Source organism: Aphelocoma coerulescens, chromosome 2 (genome assembly GCF_041296385.1).
Source record: "Aphelocoma coerulescens isolate FSJ_1873_10779 chromosome 2, UR_Acoe_1.0, whole genome shotgun sequence".
Taxonomy (NCBI): Eukaryota; Metazoa; Chordata; class Aves; order Passeriformes; family Corvidae; genus Aphelocoma; species Aphelocoma coerulescens.
Window position 1 is genome coordinate 38,822,802 of NC_091015.1, and position 20,892 is coordinate 38,843,693.

Consider the following 20,892-nt stretch of genomic DNA (forward strand, 5'->3'; position numbering starts at 1 on the left):
TCAGACCCATAATACCTTTTTGAAAGGGCAGCGTTCAATGTAAGGGTTAAAATAAAGATGGAAAAGTGAGGCAAGAGGGAGGGAAGACTGCCAGCAAGCCATAAATCTCTTTCAGCATTTTATACAAACCTTCTGCTTTCTAAGTTTAGCTGGAAATCTGTGAAAATCAGGTGCTACCATCTGCACATTTTTGATTCAAAGTAGTGGCAATCAGTACAAAATATAAGTAAATATAGGCAAACAAAAAACAAAAAAATCAGCCCAATAATTCTATTATGGCAAACCTGCGAGACTAGGAGAGATGAAAAAGAAATATGGAAATTCAAAACAGGGAATCTTCCAATTTTTATGGCATAATTTTGCCAACTATCAGGCACTATAAGGAGAGCAGCAAACATCAGAAAAATGAAGAAAAATTAATCTTTATCACTCGGTGGATATATCTATCTCATGCATTGCACCAGGGTGATTAGGAAGTTGATGCTATGAGCAGACCCAAGTCTCCCACCAGCTGCAGAAGCAGCCACCACAGTGCACCTGGGCACCAGACTCTTCACATTTGCTCAAAGTGCATTTGCTGCACACAGGAAGCAGGTCTAAGAGAACTATAAAGTAGTACAGCTGGGACGGTTCCTTGGGGAAAAAAAAGGACTATTGCAAATCAAAATGAGCATGTGGAGGTTTTTATAAATATCATTTGCCAAAAACTGCCAAAGTGTACTTTTCTGACTTTGTTATGGGATCTTTCTGCAGCTTAATTTTTCCTGTTGCTTCTTCTACAGGTTCTGGGGGACTAAAAAGATATGAAAACCACTACAGCAAGAAAAGCAGAAAATTATGCAGTTAAAAATACAGTCTTTGTGGCAGTACTCTGCAGAGGTAAGACTGCCCTTGCCAAGGCTGGGGGACACAGCAAACTGCAGTAACCTATATGATGATAGCCTCAACATGTGTTAAGTTTCAGGCTTCAAGCAGTCACCAGCTGTGACAAGAGTGACTTTTCTAAAAATTCCTCTTTAGTCATCATGTGCAAGCAGAGACTTACTAAAAATCAAAACCTGAAGACTGAAAGGTTGTTTCTTCTCAAATATCCATCCCACATCCATGAAATACATGCAGAATGGGAGTAACATTTCAATAGATGTCAGATCCTTTGCCCACCAGGAGCTTTTACATAAAGCCAAGAAAATGATAGAGAAGGGCAACAAAGGATGACCTGCCAAAATGAAATACAATATTGGGTCATCCTTAATACAAACAATGCAATTGTTTAGGGTTTGGGAAAATGAGAGACTTTCTAGAGCTTCCTTAAACAGCCTCTGTGAGCTGGCAGGGCTGACAGCCACTCCCACCTAGGTCTTTGCCCTTTCCACCTCCAAGACCATGTGTCTGATGCCTGTCCTGCCAATACCATCCATAACCACAGCCTGTGCTGACCAAAATTGCTTCTAAACGAAATGTTTTTCAATTATTTTCCATCCAAAGCCACCAAGCCCTCCCGAAAAACCAACAACAAACAAGCTAAACAAACAAACAAAAAGTGTCAACAAAAAACCCTTCGTACAGCTCTTCAGTATAGAACCCATTTTCAGAAACACATTTTCAATCTGACTACTTATTCAAAGACAACTGCTAACATATTCACTCTCTGGAACCACTTATGGAGAGGAAAAGAAGCAGCATCATTTAATATAGGGACCATACCACTATAAAGGACTTTTCCACAATTAAAATGGTAGAAATTGCTAACAGCAGTCAGAGAAATTGTGACAGTGATTTTTGTAAAAAAATGAGCTTATCAGGATGGAAGTATCCTTAGCTAGCAAGTTTCACTGGTAGTCACAGCTGGTAACAGATTAGCTTCTGTACAGCAAATTAACAGCCTATTTAATAATATGCACTACAACATACACACACTGTAATTTTTAGAAATTCAGAGAGTTGACAGAAGACAAGAAACATTTGCTTAGGGAGAACAGGGCTGGGCAATTTCCTTCTCTCTTGACCTGGAATGCCAAGATCTACACAAAGAGAAGCTCTGGCGATAACACTGGCTTCTGTATCTTAAAAATTCATCATCTCTCAGTCTGTCTATTAATTTTGCCAGACAGTATTGCATCTTATTTTTGAAGATAGCTGTTCTGGAGAGGAAGGATTAAGCTATCATAGCTTGGAGTCCAAGAAATTAAATTTGCTACTTCTCTGAACGTCACTCTGGGACTGCCTTAAACTTTTCTGGGGCATGGGGCTGGGATGTTGGATTTCTCCCGCCCTGCTGTTTTTCATGTGCTTTCACACGGGAGAGAAGGAGAATGCAGCCCTTACACGTGACACGCTCAGAGCACAACTGCCAGACAGTCTACCCTTCTGCAAATGCCATTAGGAACCTTTCTCTTCAAAAAAACAAACTTAAATCAACATTAGCACCATAATTATTGCAAAGCTGATGAATGGGCCACTCTGTTACCTAAAGTCCATTTTAATCCCAAAACAACATAGTTAGGATGGGAAAGACTTTTTAAAGGTATTTGAAATATGCATATTCCATTTCAGGTCCAGGGAATCAAGTTACCAGCCTGTAAGCAAGATAAGGCAGCAAGAGAGTACCCAGATCCTGGGCGGCTGCGGGACTTGGGTGATTTGCTCAGCTCAGTCCTCAGGCTGAGCAAAGCCCCCGATAACACCAGCTGGAACGTGTGCCCTGCAGCCCTGGACAGCTGGAAGGAGAAAAGGCTAGTCACAAATTAAATTAAGAGGTGTAATATGGTGTGAGAAGAAAAACAAATTGAGATTGTGAAAACAGGTGCCAACTGACATTTACTCAATACTCAGTCACACTTTCCTTTCTCTCTCTGTGATTAGCAGCTAAGCTGAATTAGGATAGATTTCATGCTTCTGTGACCTTCTAGAACCCCCTTATAGAAAAAGAAAAACACCTGTAGCGAGGTTTTTTTCCAAGAGGGTAAAAGTGCCAACTACTGTGAAGCTGGGCTGGCCAAACCGATACACCAAAGCAAAAATATGGTGACACAAACAGTTAAATTCTATTCTTTTAAAAAAGAGCACTAAAGACAGGGCTTCAAAGTAGCACCAGCCTGGAAAAGTCATGGATTCATTAATCTCTATCATTCAAGGCTATCTTACTAGTTATTGTTCAGAGAATAAGCTGAAACCTGTGAGCACCATCCTGAAGTTCCTGGTGAGGACTAAAATGAAAAGCGATGGACCAAATTGTTCCCTGCAGAGCCTTGTGCTCTTTCTGTGCCCCTGAAAGCAGAGCCATGATTTCGTACAGCCTCCATTTGGGACTCCACGGAAAAAAGGCACAGGAGATCACCCAGATACCGCTAGACCTGAATGTCATTCCTCCACATGCTGGGATGCAAAACTCTTCTTCCACTGCCTGGGCAGTCACTCTGTTCAGACACGGAGGCTCCCATGGGCTCAGCATTGAGCCTGGCCCACTCTCAGCTGGGGGACTCACCAGAGGTTCCTCAAGGCTTCAGTGCAGGCTCCACCCAACCTATTCCTACTGGAAGCTTCTTTCCTAGGAGGGAAACTAGGGCAGATTTTTAGCAAATTGATCTGCAAACACACCAGTCATCTCTCTTGATCTGACTCAGATGCCAAGGAGATCCCTGACTTTTGGTAGGATAATTTTAAAAAGAACATATAGCAGATCCAACTGCTAAATCCAGGGCAACCTCCTTGTACACCCACAGCCCTCGTAATTTCAGAAAAGTCTCTTCTGACACAAAAGGATCAGCAGGTCTGTGGGAACAGAGAACTTCAGAAGTGCAGCTTTCAAAGCAGACCTTTCTCTCTTTCCAAAAGCACCAGAATTATCAGAGCAAACACCTTTGGTGGAGCTTACCTCTCCCTGTGCAAGGTTGTGCCCATCTTGCATCACACCTGGCTGTAGCAAATATTCAGCCCTGTCCTGTGGGGCTCAGAAACACAAACTCCTGCACCCCTGAAACCAAACTGCAAAGCATGATCCCACCCTCAAACAACCCCAAATGTGCTACAATGCACAAAGACCAAGTGCTTTGGGAGAAAATATTTCAAACGACATCTTCCACTAATTTTTATGCTTACAGACTTTAGTGCATAACATGAAGTTTTGGGACTTTGTCAAGGACAGCAGCATTGAATTAACTTTCTTTTCTCAAAACCCTCCACAGCTGAACAGATGATGGCAAGCATGTACCATAAGACCACTTTATGAAAATGTCAGGGGTCTTAGAAATAGTTGACATTCTCTGGCCTTCAGTTTCATGATCTTTATCATAGTAAAATGTTTTTGCTTATTCCTTGCACACCTGCTGTGTGTCAGTTTTCCCCCAGTGGAGCTCCTTTACTGCATGCACTGATCATACTGACACACACAATCACTGTCTTGATACCAAGCAGATCTCAGGCACTACTGGACTATCACACACTGATAAAAAACACAGAACATAAAACACTGTGAGAAGAGAGAGGAATGTAGACCAGGAACATGGCTCAGGGTTAGAACAAATGAGAACAGAGGCCTGGAACTAGCTGCCATGAAGCTTTGGATGAAAATCCATAAATATTTCTGAAGTATTTATTTTCATCTCATACAACCAATTATTCTTATGAAATGTCAGCAGCAAATCATGCCAGGAGACAAGCTTCTTGAATTTTGAAGCCATAAAGCATAACCAAAACACTCTGCAGGGAGTGGGAAGGACGGACAAGAGGAAGGGGTGTAGATTCAAGAACTCCAGTGCCTGACCTCCTTTTAACCTCTACAGTTCACGAGGGTTTCAGCTCCTCTACTTCACTTCTTCTTAACAGCACTGTAACATCACTGCCTGTCCACGAGTACCTTGTCACGAGCATCATTCAACTCCACATGTGCACTATGCAATCTCCTTCAAAATACATCTGCTTTTAGAAACATGCTATCCCTTGCTTGTACCTACAACAAAACAACTTCAGGAACAACAACAACAACAACAACAGTTAGATTCTGACTACAGAGTTGAAAAAGAGCAAATTTTTTATCAGGTTTAATTGTATTTGGAAATTTTTTACATTTTTTTGTAAGTTTAAGTTAGTTTAACAAAAAACAGTCTTTCAAACTTATTCCTACACTGAGTAAATAGTTGTTGCTGTAAAACCTACTGAGCACAAACAATACTAGAATTGTCTGGCTTACTTCAAACACAATTAAATAAAAAAGCAAGAGTAGAATTTTTTTAACTTAATGTGTTAGGGTAATACACTATGCAAACATGCAAAATCTCAGGTAATTATCCTTAGAATATTTTTTTCTTAGGACTTGTGAATTGAAATTACCTAAAAGATGCAGCAGGCTGTTAGAATGGAATTTAGCTTATATGTGGAATTGTTAATAGGAAAGAGAAGATTCATTTAAATGAAATTATTCCAGGCCCATAAAAAACAGGCACAGAAACAGAAGTCTTAACTGTGGTTTCCTTCTCATTTAACTTAAAGGGATGGCCACCACGTATAAGGCAAAAGCATAGATGGTCAAAACAGGCTCAGCAATTCATGAATCATTCAACAGAGTATCCTGAGCTGGAAGGGACTCAAAAGGATCACTGAGTCCAAGTCCTGGAGCCCAGGACACCACCAAAAATCACACCATGTGCCTGAGTGCTGTCCAGACACTCCTTGATCTCAGACATACTCGGTGCTGTGACCATTCCCTGGGGAGCCCATTCCTGTGCTCCACCAGTATGTGCATTACTGTTTTGTAATCAGCCTCTGCTAGCCAAGAGTTCACTGTGTCCTCCTCTTCTTTGAAAGAATTCTTTAACCTGGTGCTCCCATGCTCTGAACATCCATAATGCCCACAAAACACAGTTGTTCGCCCACATCTCCTCTACAGAGACAACCCCTCTGCCTTTGAGCTAGTCCCACTGCTGTTTAAGCAATGCATGGATGCATGGCATCACTCACCATAAACAGGCATATTTTAAGAGCAAGTTCATGAAAAACATTCCAAATAGCTGAAAACTAGTCCGTGTAGCAAATGTATGTTTGTTTGTTTTTTTTTTTTTTTTTTGGGGGGGGAGTATTTTTGACATTAGGGATTATTACAAGTATAGAAGTACTGATTAGATTAAAAAAAAGAAAATAATCAACCAAAAAGGATTCTTAAAAAAAAGGTGTTAAGATTGACAAATTTTATGTTTTTTAAAAAATCAAGAGCATAATTTTTTATTTCCCCATATTTGATTTTAAAACTGCACATTTCCCCCGGAAACGGTCAGGAGGATTGTACTTAATTCTATACTTTGCAACACACAACATACACTTATGTGCATATATATATAACCTAATGTTATGTGTTAGACTTCCTTGGTTTAGGTTTCCTTGGAAGAAAGAACATGAGATTTGCTAATTGTTAATAGAAATAATCAGAAGCAGCGAACATTACCTCTGGCAATTCCTAGTGGTGGCACTTAGTCTTTTATGTCTTTTAACAAAAAGAGAAGTATTTTCTAGCTGAGCAAACTTAACTAATTTTGATGTGATCAACCAAAGCAGTTTACAAAGACTAGGCAGTTTATTTGGAGAGTGCTTCTCTTCATTTGTGATAAAACCTACAAATAGCTAATAGGAAAGAAAACAAGTATTGCATGTGAAATAGTATTTCTCTGATGTGAAATGCTCAATACAAAATGTGTAAGTCTCAGAAGTACACATGCACAAAGAATCAATTATGCTGCCAAATTCAATTATTTACTGTCTAATTTGTATAAACAGTGTAAAAGCTTAAAGTATTGGAATGGGATGTTGATAGAGGTTTTATTTTTGTTTTCAAAATGAATATGAAGTTGAGAGGTATTTCTGACAGACCTCAATTTTTCTTCTGCAGTGTTTTCAGTTTATCCAATTCTCTCTCAAGTCAATGAACTGAGAATAGTGTACTTCACATGCTGTTGCTAAGTGAGTACAAAATTTTACTGTTTGTTTTCTAAGAAATGGGTTAATAGACCCACTATGAGAGCCACATCTCTCTCAGTTTAGTAAGGGATCACTTGACCTGGTATCAAATAAATAAATCATCAGTACAAAAGTTTCTAGTTAAAATAACTTTTAAAGTTATTACTCTTAATAATTAATCTTAATTATTATTTAAAATTCCTCTTTATTGCTTCCTACAGATTCTTTTCAGTTGTAGTCCACTATACTAGAAGAAAAAAAATTATGACTGTCAAACCAAGAGTCCACCTACACAGCCATCTATCCAGTATTACTACACTCCTCAGGCTCAGGACAACACACCCTCTAGAGACCAAGATATCCTTGGCAATAGCAATACCACTGACAGAAAGTAAAAAAGCATGGATTCCACAGCAAGTGGAACAGCACAAATGTGGAATCACTCGGCATCACTCAGATGCTTCAGGAGGTTCTTTCAGAGGTGATACCCCATGTGTTGGGTCTACAGAACCCTTGTCAGTAACACATTTCTAAGGGCTACACTTCCCTCATTAGAGGGAACGGCGAGGCTCCAACCCATTCAGAGGCATTTACCACAACTACTCGCCGCTAGCCTCAGCAACACTTAGAATCTACATGTAATAAAAACTAACATACTTTTCCATGAGGTCCACAGAACCATGAGCCCATGCTTCCATGACATGGCCCTGCACAAAGTCAGCAAAATTGGTGAATTTCCAAATGCATGACATCCCGCTTTCACTTTTGCAGTGATCCAATTCCCCAAGATGGAAGACCATTGCATGAAGCTCCTATCCCCTTCCTGCTCAGATACCCGTGTTTTTACCTTAGATAGAAACAGGTTTTGTCTGTTTGCAGAAATGATGTTCAGGATTAATGGGGAAGCCAGTGTTTTAAATCAACATAGATAACATATAATTGAGTAAGATGTTAACACAATTTTTTAAACAGACTATAAAGGAATGTTTTGTATGAAGTTCTTGGTAACAAAAACATTGCCTTTGATAATCAAATTCCAGCTTTACCATCACACTGAAAAATAACAAACCTGTAGCTTGCTAAGGGGAGCTGACATCTGCAAAGTTTTGTACTTACCCTAATACAGGCTGGCTATTTTAAGAACAAAAAGAAGTTAAAGTTCCGGCTGTTCTGTACGTGCAATTACCAGGTAACTCACAGAACCATCTTTCACATGTTCTAAACGAAGAAGAAGATTCCCAATTCTCAGTAATTTTTAGAATCTCTTACCTCAAACTCCCAAAAGTTGGTAACAGAAAAATTTCATCGTCTCTCAATTTAATTCAGAATAACATGTTTCCAGAGCTCAAGCTGAGAAAATGCAGCACAAAACCTCAACTACTTTGGACTCGTGTTTAAAAGTGTTATGGTCAGAAAGAACAATACAATTTTTGAAATCTACATTCCTTATTTTCATTTAGTAGGTCTTGATTGCCAACAAATTCAATATAATCTTGTTCACTACTTAAGCCCAACCTCAGAATTAATTTATGTACTAGTCCAATTCTAAAATGCCAAATGAGAATTCCAGTTAGCCCTTGCTGAACCACGATAAAATTATTTAACAGACCCGTGCAGATTATCCCAAGCCCAACATGCCACAGTAATTCAGAGACATGGCAAATATCTCAAATAACTGGGAAACAGTTGTTTGAGATATCTGAATACAAAAGTTGTCAAACGTATTTTGGAGAGGGACACACTGTAATGGCATACATGTTTCAAGCTTAATTTCTTCTGAAATACATAGCAAAAGTGAACTAATTCTTTTCATGATACAATTTCCTTTCTTCCAAGAGATAAATTATGGAATTTGTAGCTAAGTCAAGGAAGACTGATGCTGACTACTGAACTCCATGAAAACTTTAGCAATCACACTGCACTAGACATCAAAACCAAAATTAAGTAATCTGATAGACTGAAGATTTAAATAAACCACAGACACATATAACCCTCAGTGAGCAAAGGGCAGACATGTTAGAGACTTTTTGAAAAATAAGCTTATTATGGAGTGTATTTTTGCCATGAAATTACCCAAGGATAACAGGTTCAACAAATAAGAACTTCCAATCAGCTAGTAAAATTCCTGATACGTCTCTATATCCTGTAGCAAGACAAAGTGGAAAACACTTTACTCAAGGGTCAAAGAACTAACATTTCTGTAGCTCAGGACATCTTTTTGATGAATGTGAAACAGCTGGAATAAATATATCAAGGGTAACAATTGTGATCCCATGGTAGATCCAGCTGCTGCAAAAATAAACCCAGGGGAAAAAGCCAAAGAGTCAAAAAATCCACACCAATATAACCCCCCCCTCACATCATACAATCCCATTATTTCTGCTTCTTTTTAAAATACAGGACTCTCTGCAAACACTGGTCAAAAATGAATGTAGAGATTAATTTGTTAAAAGCAAACCCAGTTTATATAATGTTAAAAATAATCAAAAAATGGTTGCTTTATTTAAACAGCAATAGTTTTATCTTTAGTGACCTTTTGTACCTGCTAGTGAGACAGTTATTTGAAAAATAAATGGAGACTCACAGTAATCCTGTTAATACTTTATTAGTGTAATTTTTTAGCTTTCTATTGGACAGAACATAAATGCAAACTCCAAAAAAAAATTCAGAGTCCTCTGCCATTCAGTAGAAGTGACCATGGCAGCCTGTTTCATGTTCATTCTTTGTTACAGAAACGAGAGAAGGGAGAAGGGAGGGGAAAAGCATCAACAGAACAATTAGGCACACAGCTGACACTTACTGTACAATGATATGCACAAGTAATTTATAACAGCTCTATGAGTTTATGAGATGTGTTCTTCAGATTCTTCCCTTGTAATATATGAGCTTTGCTCAGGAGAGCAAGGATCATTGAGAACAAAGGAATTAACAAAGGAGTAACAAGTAAGACTTTTAAAACAAGTCCTTAAATAAACTAACAGAACAACAGAATGCAGAATTGTTCAGCTGAGAAGACATTTTTAACCTAGACTTCAGAACATTAAAAATTCATTTATTTTACAGCTATTCAAATACACATGCATTAAATGAAAATATTGCACAAAATTAAAATTTAGATTGTGGAATTTATATAGTTTCATTTTGGTACACATTCTGGTAGCACTTAAAATTTACTGTTTAGTTCTAGCAAACACCAGCAGCACAAGCTTGAGGATGGACCAAATGAAAAATTCAATTGCTCATTTTCTCTTAAAAATAATTAAGGCTAAAACAAGTGCATTTATTGACAATGGCACAATTTTCAGCGGCCAGTCACAGCACCTAAAGGCCAGAAGAAACACCCAGACTGCTGTGTATTAACATTCAGTTTTGGAAACTTCCTAGGATACTAGGCTGCATGGGTTTACAGGGTGGGTACTTTAAATCGTTGACAAGAAAACCTTTTAAATCAAGATACATACAAATTCACTTTAACAAAAAGTACTCATTTCTGATGGTTCTTGCCAGCCAACAGGGACCACTGAATTAGGAAGCCACATTCTGTAATTAAATACAGAAGACGAAATTTCAATACATATATACATATGCACACATACGTATATAAATGTGTGTATAGGTATATGTAATAAATTCATTAAGTAAAACGACTAATAAACATGGTGTATTATGTTCAGTTCACATTCCTAGAGATATTATTTTATTTGTGTACAGAAATGTACCAGATAACTAAAAAAAAAAACAAGCCAAATTTGTATATTATCACTATCCTCTTGAAATTTTTCATGGTACCTACAGATAGTTAAACGGTTCCACAGATTTGACAAAACAGTATTTGAACTTCCAACTTTCATACTGCTTAACAAATTCAGTGACTTAAAAGACATAAATCAGATTTGGTAGGATTAATGAGATATTTACTGTATCACCAAGAACAACTGCTGAATGATCTTTCATCAGTCAGATATCAGTTATGCTTGAGCACCCTGACATCAGAGGAAGATACAGGCATGTAAACAATAGGAGCTGGCTATGTTGATTACTTCACACAGAATTCAAGAATTTTGTTAAATTCAAGAGCATTTAACCAACACACTTCTAGAGAACCTGCAGAGAGGAAGGGAGAGGGCTTCTTCTACATTTACCAAGTTGTCTTCATAGGGATTACAAAAGAAAGGGATTTAATTTACAGCATTTAGTTCTGCAATAAAGAAAAAAACAAGTGCACTTGAGCCCATGCATACTGTATGAGAACGTTAACAGTACAATATGATCATCATTAAGCAGTATGATAAAAGGCTACATTTCATTAATAGAGTCCATGAGAAATTATCTATATAGAGGTGTCAGTCAATTTAACGAGGTCCTTTGAGAGCCTTCTATCTTGATTCAGAATGCTTCCATCAAAGGTCTGTGTCTCTCACTTGCAAAAAGGACCATTTGTTCCCATTACGACACAAATTACTACAAGGATCCTTGGGATCCTTGATCCATAGCTGTATCTTACCCTGTGTTTAGCATTCAGAAAAAAAGGGACTCTAAAAGATTACCCTCTATTCACTCAAGATAGTAGTGCTCAAACAGTTGGGGACTATGGAAAAGAAAACACAAACTGAGATATGCTGTGGCCAAACAGGATTATTCAGATGTTACTGTATTTTTAATTGGACAGAACTTCTTCAATGAAACTAAACAGATGGATGTGGGGCCTTGATGTCAAATTTTTATTAAAATTTTACACTATGCAAAAAATAAAAAAATTATTTAAAAAAATATCGTAGTTTTATTTCCTTTTTATTTTCATATATACACTGAGATGCATTCAGAATTTTCCAGGTGTTTGCATATGACTAATGAAATCTTTTACCTGTGAGGAACCAAGTAATTCTAACATTTTTCCACATGAGGCTTACACACTAAAAGGTAAGGAATCTTTCAATTAAATAGGACATAGTCTTTTACATCCCAAAAAAGTTCCAGATTTTAGTGGGGAGTTGTGTGTAAACTGTGTCTTAGTGCAATTTCCTCATCTTCTAACACAATATCTATCCTCTTTGAAACATATATCCCTTTCCTTCTACAACTATCGACTTATGTTCCAATAGACCAACTGAACACAAATATGATGCTCCTTCTCCACTGAAGTTACATGCAAAATGTATGCCAGGCGCTGTAAGAGCAGCATATGGCCCTTAAAGCTACAGAATAATCAGAATAAAGGGTTTGTTTCTACTGCACTTCTGCTTTTACTAAAACCCCCATTAGATATAAGGTTAATTTAATTTTCAAAATATGAAAGGTGATGCAAATGTGGCATAAAAGCCACCTTATCTCAACTTTTATTCAATGAATGTACTTTTATGATGGGGCTATAGCCATTTCTCCCCTCTCCTATGAACCTGCTATTCCAGAGACTGCTTTTCTGGTTAACTCAGCCTTTACAGGAATGTTAAAATAGCCCTACAGAGCCTCAACAGTTGTAACACAGAACAATTCCACCTGACTGTCACACATTGCACTATCTCCCAGCGCCAAAACACCCTTTTCTTCAATTGTATCACCATAGTTGTGCTTTACTTGAACAGGCTGGCACTTTTCATTGCTGGCAAAACACCGACTCAGGAACGGAAGGGAACAGCATTCTGATATACTGGGCCAGTTTTCTTCTCAATGTTGCATGAAGATGCACCAAATCATTTAAGACACACAAACCATTCTGGTAGTGGTTGAATTACAAGTGAAGATGAGAAGATCCACAGGTCTTACAGATGCATTAATAATCTAATATGTGACACTAGAAGACTGGTGCAGAAATGACAGCATATGAGTTTGAAGCCCCAGAGAATCTGCCCAAGTAATTAATCCTGGACAAACAAACACCAGCTTAATAGATTTGAAGTGTCACCTTTTCTGTAAGGAAGGCGCTTGAGTAGAGTGTAGTCTCTGCTTATATCTCTGCATTTGCTTTGACCTTGAATGCAGTTTGTTGAAGAGCTCAGGAAACTTATTTTGTGGAAATAAGGTTTCTAGGAATCTCTCCAGAAACACATACACCATTCTCTTATTCAGCTGACTATGCTGGAACATTTCAAAAACCCGAAGAATGCCTTTCCGTGTAGTCTCAGCGCCTATGATGTGCTTCAGTTCATCTACAAAAACAGAAGTTACACAGAAGTTTAAGCTAAATTCTACTTTCATGTTAACAACAAACTTAAACTGAATATAAGCCTTTCAACCTATGTAGCCTGAAACTTGAACTAACAGTGCCTCTACACAATATGACTAAACCAAAACTTCTCTTACAGAAGAGAATACTTCTGAAAATTACTTCACTCTTAACCTATATACGTGGAAACCATTTTTGCAAGAAATCATACTGTTTGGGATTATGCCTACATCAGGCACAACTTAAATCATCTAGAAGCTAAATACTGGCTCGGCTCTGAAAGAATTACTAACAGTACTCGTGAAAATGTCCAATGCTTTAATAATTAGAAACCTTTTTATTTAAATACAGTTCATACATCAGCATTTCATTTCAATACTTAACACAATCAACAAGAATACTGACATTAATTTCAATAACAATATATGGTAAGGATTATTACGGTTTAATCCCAGACTCACTCACCTGGCATCACCTCCAGTAATTTGGTCTTCCCTGCCACTCTTGTTCTCATTCTAATAGCTTTGTCCCTTCGTGGAACAGTCTCTGCTAAAATGCCATTGGGCCAAAAAGCATCTCTGTAACAAAAGCAAATCTGTCAAAATACATTAACATTTTATCAAGTGAAAAGCTCTTTTAAATCTTTTAACGTTATCTCATAAAATAAATACAAGAAAGTAATTTGCACAAAACCTAACACACACTTCAAATATTAGAAGAGGAAAAAAAAAGTGAAGAAATCAAAAGCAAGTAGTAAAATACACTCAATCTATCTGTAGCTATAATTTTTTAGTACAGGAATCAGATGAAATAAAATTTTAATAAAACAATGCAAATCAAAACCATTCAAATACCACATAGTTTTTACATAAAAAAGACCTAAGCCTTGCTTTTCCCAATCAGATTATTGCTACTGAGACTCTAGGCTTAGGTCTATTAATTGTTTTATCAGAATTTTGACACTAGCAGTTAGCCTTTCAACAAGCTAAAGCTGAGAATAGTTTCAGTGTAGTAGAAAGCCCAATGCAAAAGACAAGCCTCTGTCTAATAACCTATTTTTCCTCCAGTGAAAGACAATCTTTTTTCTGAATAAAACATTCACATTCCCACAGTTTAATCAAAGAATAACAGAATACTTGTAAATTATGACCCCTTGGAGAATACACTACCCTACTTTGACTTTCACCCCAACAAAAAAAACCCCAAACTATAGGGGAAAAAAACCAAGGTGGGTAACACTTTCTCAACAACAATGTAGAAGCCATTAAAACTTCATGGCAAGTGAAAGACAGAGTTTTTGATAGTTTCAAATTCAGACTTCATTTCCATTGTATCCATCCAAAGTGAAACAGTATCTCAGAGCTCAGGCTCTGTAGCACTAATTTGTTTGCCTTTAAAAGCAAGGCATGTACATGCCTTCATCAAGGCAACCAAGACACTACATCACTACAGTGATAAGACATTTCTAAGTATATCTGTACTCTAGCTCTTCTAGACTGGTTAACAGAGAAGTTTTTAAGGCAGAGGAGAAAACTCCAAAATAGTCTTCTCTGTGAGACAATTGCTTTCTGGCACTTAATGTATGTAAAAAGCAGTGTATGATCCAACTGGTATTCTGGAGAGTGATAATAATTTCCTCACGTAAGAAGAATAGGAAGACATATAGATATTAGACATCAACTGGTGAGTACTTCATATTTAATAATTATGATAAAAGACATACCTGAAGCGTTTCACTGCATCTGCTACTTGCTCGGGAGATGTCATCCAATCAACATGATCAACTATTTTTCTAAAATCAAAGCAAAAACTCAATAAAAGTCTCTCATTTAATTTTTGAAGTAGAGAACTCATAAGTGAAGAATCATTTTAAAGAGCATTCTAGGGCAAACAAAGCATAATTTCAACTTTTTCCAACTCTGTGAGTAGGTTCTATAATACTGCACAATAGGAAGGCAAGCACTGATTCTCAAGATAGAAATCTAAGTTCACTGATCACTCCCTAAAGCTAAAGATTTCTTCTTTTCAGGTGAATATATGATAATGAAGTTGGCTGCAAAACTGCTGTTGCATCTCCCATCAGCATTAAAAAACTGGTTTGCTTGCAGAGCATGCCTCTTCATGGAGCACTCTAAGTTCTGCTTCTGTAAGCAAAGGACCTACTCAGAATCTCAAAATACTTGCTGCAATGTGTACAGTTACTTCACAATCCTTAATAGGAGATGCAGACTGATCATTCATCAGGCCTTCATTCACCAGCCATACACACAGCTCTATATCCCAATCTAGGATGCTTACAGAAATGATATATGCATCCCTGTATACCATAATCCCAGGACTGTTTCCCTAACCACAATTTGAATTTAGTTTTCTAAGAAACAGAAGAAGACAATTTTTCTGCTGAATGCCATTAAACTCCAAGAACTTGCCAGGGCAAGGTATGACTGGTGACCACAGGAAGCCATGAGTATCTGGAATGGCTCTAAATGCAGAAGCAAACTAGTACTACACAGCCATCTCTGCAAGAAGGAAGCAACAGCCTGTGCACAAACTCTGCTGCTTATACAACAATCTGGAAACAGCAAAAAGTATTCAGAGTTGTTTAACAGTACAGCATGTTCTTGGAAGCACAGTTCTCAAGACAGTTTTCAACTGGCCACAAGGAATCACTTGAGAAAGACCCAGTGCTATTTTATTATATGGCTACATAACTACTGCTACCACAAGTCTGTGTGTTTAACAGTGATGATGAAAACATCACAGATATTCTTTTGAAGGGTAAAAAGAAATGATACAGTGAGGAATGTCCTGAAAAAAAAGTAATAGGGAGCTACTTCTCACCTGCTAGATATTAGGTTTTTGATTCATGGCACTAAATCGAAAGTAACCATGCAGTTCTAAACCTGCATCTAGAATTTTTTTGTTGTTGTTAATTTTTGTTTACATTTCAGAAACAAATTACTAGAAGGCAAGCCTGGAAACTGTGCATTTCTAAGCTGAGGGCAAGAAACACTACTTAATTAGCACTACTAACTGGCTTCTTCACATTTGCATGAATAAAGGTACCTGTGAATTACAAAGAATATGGAGAGGGCAAAACAGATCCCGTTAAGTCCTTTTCCTTTCCCATTTCCATCTTTTAAAGTGTGAGAGCATAAACTTAACATTAACACTGCAACTTAGTAAAGTTCACATAATTTGATAGTTCCAGTGGATCATTTGTGGCATGAAAGAGATGTAAGCATAAATAGTGCAGAAAGTAATAAATAATACTAATAAAAAAATGTAGAGTGTAAAACAGGGCAAAAAGCATCAATATTACGTTACATTCATAGAAATGTGAACTCTTGTATGTGAAAGCTCTTTTGTAAATTCTCTGGCATCTCAGAGTTACTGGAATTTTTCAGTAATGTGCTGTGTTTATCTCCACTTTACACCACATTTGTACTCAGTTTATTGATTTTCTTCAAAGAGTAATGCATGCAGATTTAAACCACAATAATTCAGTAATACCAAGAAGGATGTATAGATACAGTGTCACTGACATGATTGCTCTATATAACAAAAACAGTACCTATTAATTGTGTCGCCATATGTTGCTCTAATAAGTTGCTGAAGCAGATTTTTTATATTTCTTCTTAACCACTGATTTCTCTCCTTTAAATCGAAGACTTCATCCATAAGTAGGAGCATTACTCTCAGGGGAATATTGTCATCCACCTGACCACAAAGTAAAAGAATAAACAGCAAACTTTTAGTTCAGTTCAAGAAAGCTACAGATTCAGTAGCTACTTTATGCATCAAATGCTTCAGTATAAGCACAACAATGACAAACACTTTGCTCTGTATTTTACCATAATATGAAATCTTCCCTAAATCTTCTATAACACCATTAGTAGCAAAGAAAAACTGAAAATTAAATATAAAACCAGATACATCGAATTTTTAAAAAAAGACAAGAAGAAACAGCTATTTCAAAAATCAACAGTTATTACTTCAGTTGAATAATACACATAAATATGTCCTTAAGACAGACCTGATCCCTGACCTCTTCCTTGGTTGCTGTGCTTCCAACTGCCTTACACAAAAACTTCTGGAAGGAGCTTTTTCCATTTTCTTATGGATGCTAAAAACAGTGACATTTCATTGCAATGAAATGCCTTTCATTTAGACATCTTTGTAACCTGCGTGATTATCTGGTGCTTTTATGCTTGAAGATTAAGAAAAGGATCATAATTTTATTTTTTAACAGATAATATTACACAGATTGGCCCACAAAAAACACATTAGTTTTATTCTTTTGGTGGACTTTAGATTCAACTGGAACACAGACAGTGGATACATAATCCAGCTGGAGATTGTACAGATCCATGGCTCACTTTTACAGTACTGCTTCTCCAAGTATAACTCCATTCAAACTGCCTTCCTTTTGTCTTAGTGATTGTAAGTTGTGAGCAATTAATCTTATATGAGCAGTTGAGAGCTGAAAGGTTTTCAAATATCTGAAATGTGCCTTCAACATTTGATATATTAACTCAAAGTTATCAAGAACTGCAACATCTAATCATTTTAGAGAAGATCAATGAAATACCTACAGAGAAGCTGCTCATATACTTGAATTATATTATTTTGTTTTCCCTGTGCAAAACAGAAGCTTCAGGAATACCAAATATATTTGTAATTACAATTGTAATTACAACTTGGGGATACAGTCTTATATAGTGAAAAGTAATGGGGAAAAAGAAAATCCAGAAGAATTCAAGGAGAAATTAGCTGAGTAAAAATACATCTAACAAAGTGACCACAGCAGTTGTGTACAGGGAAACAAACTGAAATGCTTTTATGTGACCAAAAAGCCTGAAACATGAAGGGCAGAACAGGTGCATAGCAAAATGCATATACTAATGGGTAATCTTAAGCTTTTCTGTCCTACCTAGAGATAAATGGGTTTTTTCCAATTGTTTGCACATATATGATCAATGTTTCAATCAAAACAATGGTAAAATACCACAGCTTATGATACCATCAGGAGCTTAAACTTCACTTTCACGTTTTTAATATTACTACTTTACACATTTTAGGTGTCCACATAATAGAATTTTTTTATTTAGTAACACTTTCTGAAGGGTGCTTCCACAACAACATAGCAAACACTTCTTTTGATCCATTAAACAAATGCTCCTTAAAAGGTCGCATCAGAAATCAAATCCATAAATTGCCAATTGAAATGATGCTGGCAGTTTGGTACCACACTATCTTTGAACAGACAGAAATTGGAGGGAGAAGAGGAAAAAAACCAAAAAAATGAAACCCCCAGCCATAAAACACAGAAGCAGTAGTACATGCACTCTCCCTGTTACATCAATGTTGTGCAAACTGTTTCAGTGCTAGCAAAAATGCTAATTTTAAAAGGAAGTATGCAGGTTTCTTTTTAAAAAGCTTAGAACTGTTTTGAAGTGCCTGGTATAGTGTCAAAAAACAATAAAAGTGTAGCTCAGTGCAGAATAAGTAACTCATTTGTTTGGTTTTAGAGGTGTCAACTTTGAAAGGACAATGTCAGACTCACGTTGTCATCAATTGGTGCTGCAACACGGCAATGGTCTGGATCTGAATAGGTTTTCTGCATCAGAGGTGGCACCTACAATAAAAAAAGGTTATGTTTATGATGGAAAAAATATGTTAGAGTATGAATAAATCAGAAAAAATTTCATAAGCAATTTGGTTATGAAAATATAAAACAACATTTGGTCAAAAGTCAATTGCAAACTAATGCAAATAAATACACAGCAGTCCTTTCACCTTCCAAAACCAAGGATCAAGTCTGTATATATTCTTGTATAGCTACCAAAATAATCAACACATTAAGACAAACTTTACCATTAAGACAAACCATATAATTCATCAAGTGCCTAATGCTTCCAATGAAAATCACCTAAAAACTCTTATGAGACTGGTATTTCCTCAGATATTTCCTCTTGATCTTAAGTCCTACCTAGTCCCAGTGAGCACAACTGTAAATATATTATTAGTCACACACAGGGAAAGGGAAGTTACTAGCAATGAGAAAGTCCAGAGGCAGTCATTTTACCCTGCAAGTAATTAAAAAACCCACCAATTCCCCCCCGGATCCAATTTATTATTCCCTTTCATGGTTTAAGGGTTAATTCACTCATCTCAGTTGCTGTTCTACATCTGCCATATATAACTGCTTTGGTAGCACAAAATGGAACAATCCCTGATCACAGACCTTACAGCTACACACAGGAAGAGGAGGACCAGAGAAACAAAGTGAAGATGAACATATTCTGAAGGTTACTATTTTCACAGGACTTCCATATTGCATGTCATACTACCATTCCCACCTCTAAAGTACTATATTTTATGAATGTAAGAGATGATGAAAGATGGCAGGAAAGACAAAGAAAATTTAATTTAAACCAGAATTCAGCAAGGAATAAGCAGAAAAGAGGCTATCTCCTTATTCTGAGTTTCAAAATATATAGGGTTTTTTTCCCGAATGAAAACAGCAGATGCAGGAAATTAGCTGTATGAGAATGTCTGGTTAAAAAATAAGAAAATTAGTGAATCTCATGTTCTTCTCAAGTTCCTGCATTGAGTTAAGTGAAGGATAGCTGTAACAGTCTGTAGATGCCATCTTAAAATGTTACTTAACAGTAAAGATCTCCACTTTTGTCCTATAATGACTGCTGAACCTTATTAAAAGGGTGCAGGTACAAAACAGATTGGTCTTCTGTTTAACAACTTGACTATTCTAGATAACATTAGCTTAAGTGAGTCAATAGTGACTCCTCTATTAATCTACTAGTATGTATTAACCACCAATATTTTCTTACCTTGAAAAATGATTGCTTTATGTCTTGTCCCAATCTCTCTGACATTTTACCCATGTTGTCTGACATTTTAGTCATTCCCTCTGCCAGGCTGTCAGGGATAGACTTGACTGCATTTGATACATTTCTCATAGAGTTACGCAGTGGATTTACAAATGTGTCCATCTGAGGGGGAAGATGTTTAACCAAAATTGTATAATCTATGAGGACACCAGCATATTAATACACTATGAGAAGTATGGCACTGTTCCAGAGAACAATAATATAAAATAACAACTTAACTTCATTACAGAATGCAGAATACAGTTTTAATTTTACTTCCATTTATATTTCTCATTCGTTACAGCCCTACTGCAGCTATTTACATCTTTCAACAGATGTTTTCCTGAGTCATTTCCATTTCCCATCCCTTGGCTTTTCTTAGCTTGAATTTATTTTCCTTTTCTTCTCCATTCAATACCATTTCTCCCTTCCAAGCTTTCTACTTCCAGATGTTTCACTTCTGCTTTCCACTTTTCATCTTTGAAACATGCCTCTTTTAAACAGCATTGGAATAGTATGTATCATGGCAGGTATAATTAAAAACATAGAATAGTTACAAAGAAACTGTTACAATTTTTCTTTCAGTATATACTCTAAATTCAGTCCAAACAGAGGCACAAATACCAGCGTGATGCCCTTTAAAAAGTTATGCTTATAAAGCATCTCGTAAGCTGGAAAATACATCTTAGTCATTATATAAACCTTGATAAATATTTAACTATTTCACTGTTAATTATTTAAGGAATATAGGCAGGACAGTAACTTGAAGTGACAATAGAGTTGCAGATGTTTTTTGTATCAAAATCACTAAAACTTTTGAAATGGCTGCATTGGCAAAGCAAATGCTCACACAGACTGGTCAACTGAACAAAGAACCACTTGTCTGAACAC

At 36.8% G+C, this 20,892-nt stretch overlaps 1 protein-coding gene across 4 annotated transcripts in view; it reads right to left on the reverse strand.

Annotated features, from left to right (window-relative positions):
- Nucleotides 1-9,534: 9,534 nt before the first annotated feature.
- The window catches only part of SNX13 (sorting nexin 13), a 66,336-nt gene continuing 54,978 nt past the window's right edge, over nucleotides 9,535-20,892 (reverse strand). For all 4 annotated transcript variants that reach the window (XM_069007074.1, XM_069007073.1, XM_069007072.1 and 1 more), the window contains 6 exons: nucleotides 19,963-20,124; nucleotides 18,675-18,746; nucleotides 16,683-16,828; nucleotides 14,832-14,900; nucleotides 13,574-13,686; nucleotides 9,535-13,091 (listed from right to left, as the gene is read on the reverse strand). In XM_069007074.1, coding sequence (XP_068863175.1) covers nucleotides 12,844-13,091; nucleotides 13,574-13,686; nucleotides 14,832-14,900; nucleotides 16,683-16,828; nucleotides 18,675-18,746; nucleotides 19,963-20,124 — 810 coding nt within the window. In that variant the 3' untranslated portion in view covers nucleotides 9,535-12,843. The remainder of the gene's footprint in view (nucleotides 13,092-13,573; nucleotides 13,687-14,831; nucleotides 14,901-16,682; nucleotides 16,829-18,674; nucleotides 18,747-19,962; nucleotides 20,125-20,892) is intronic.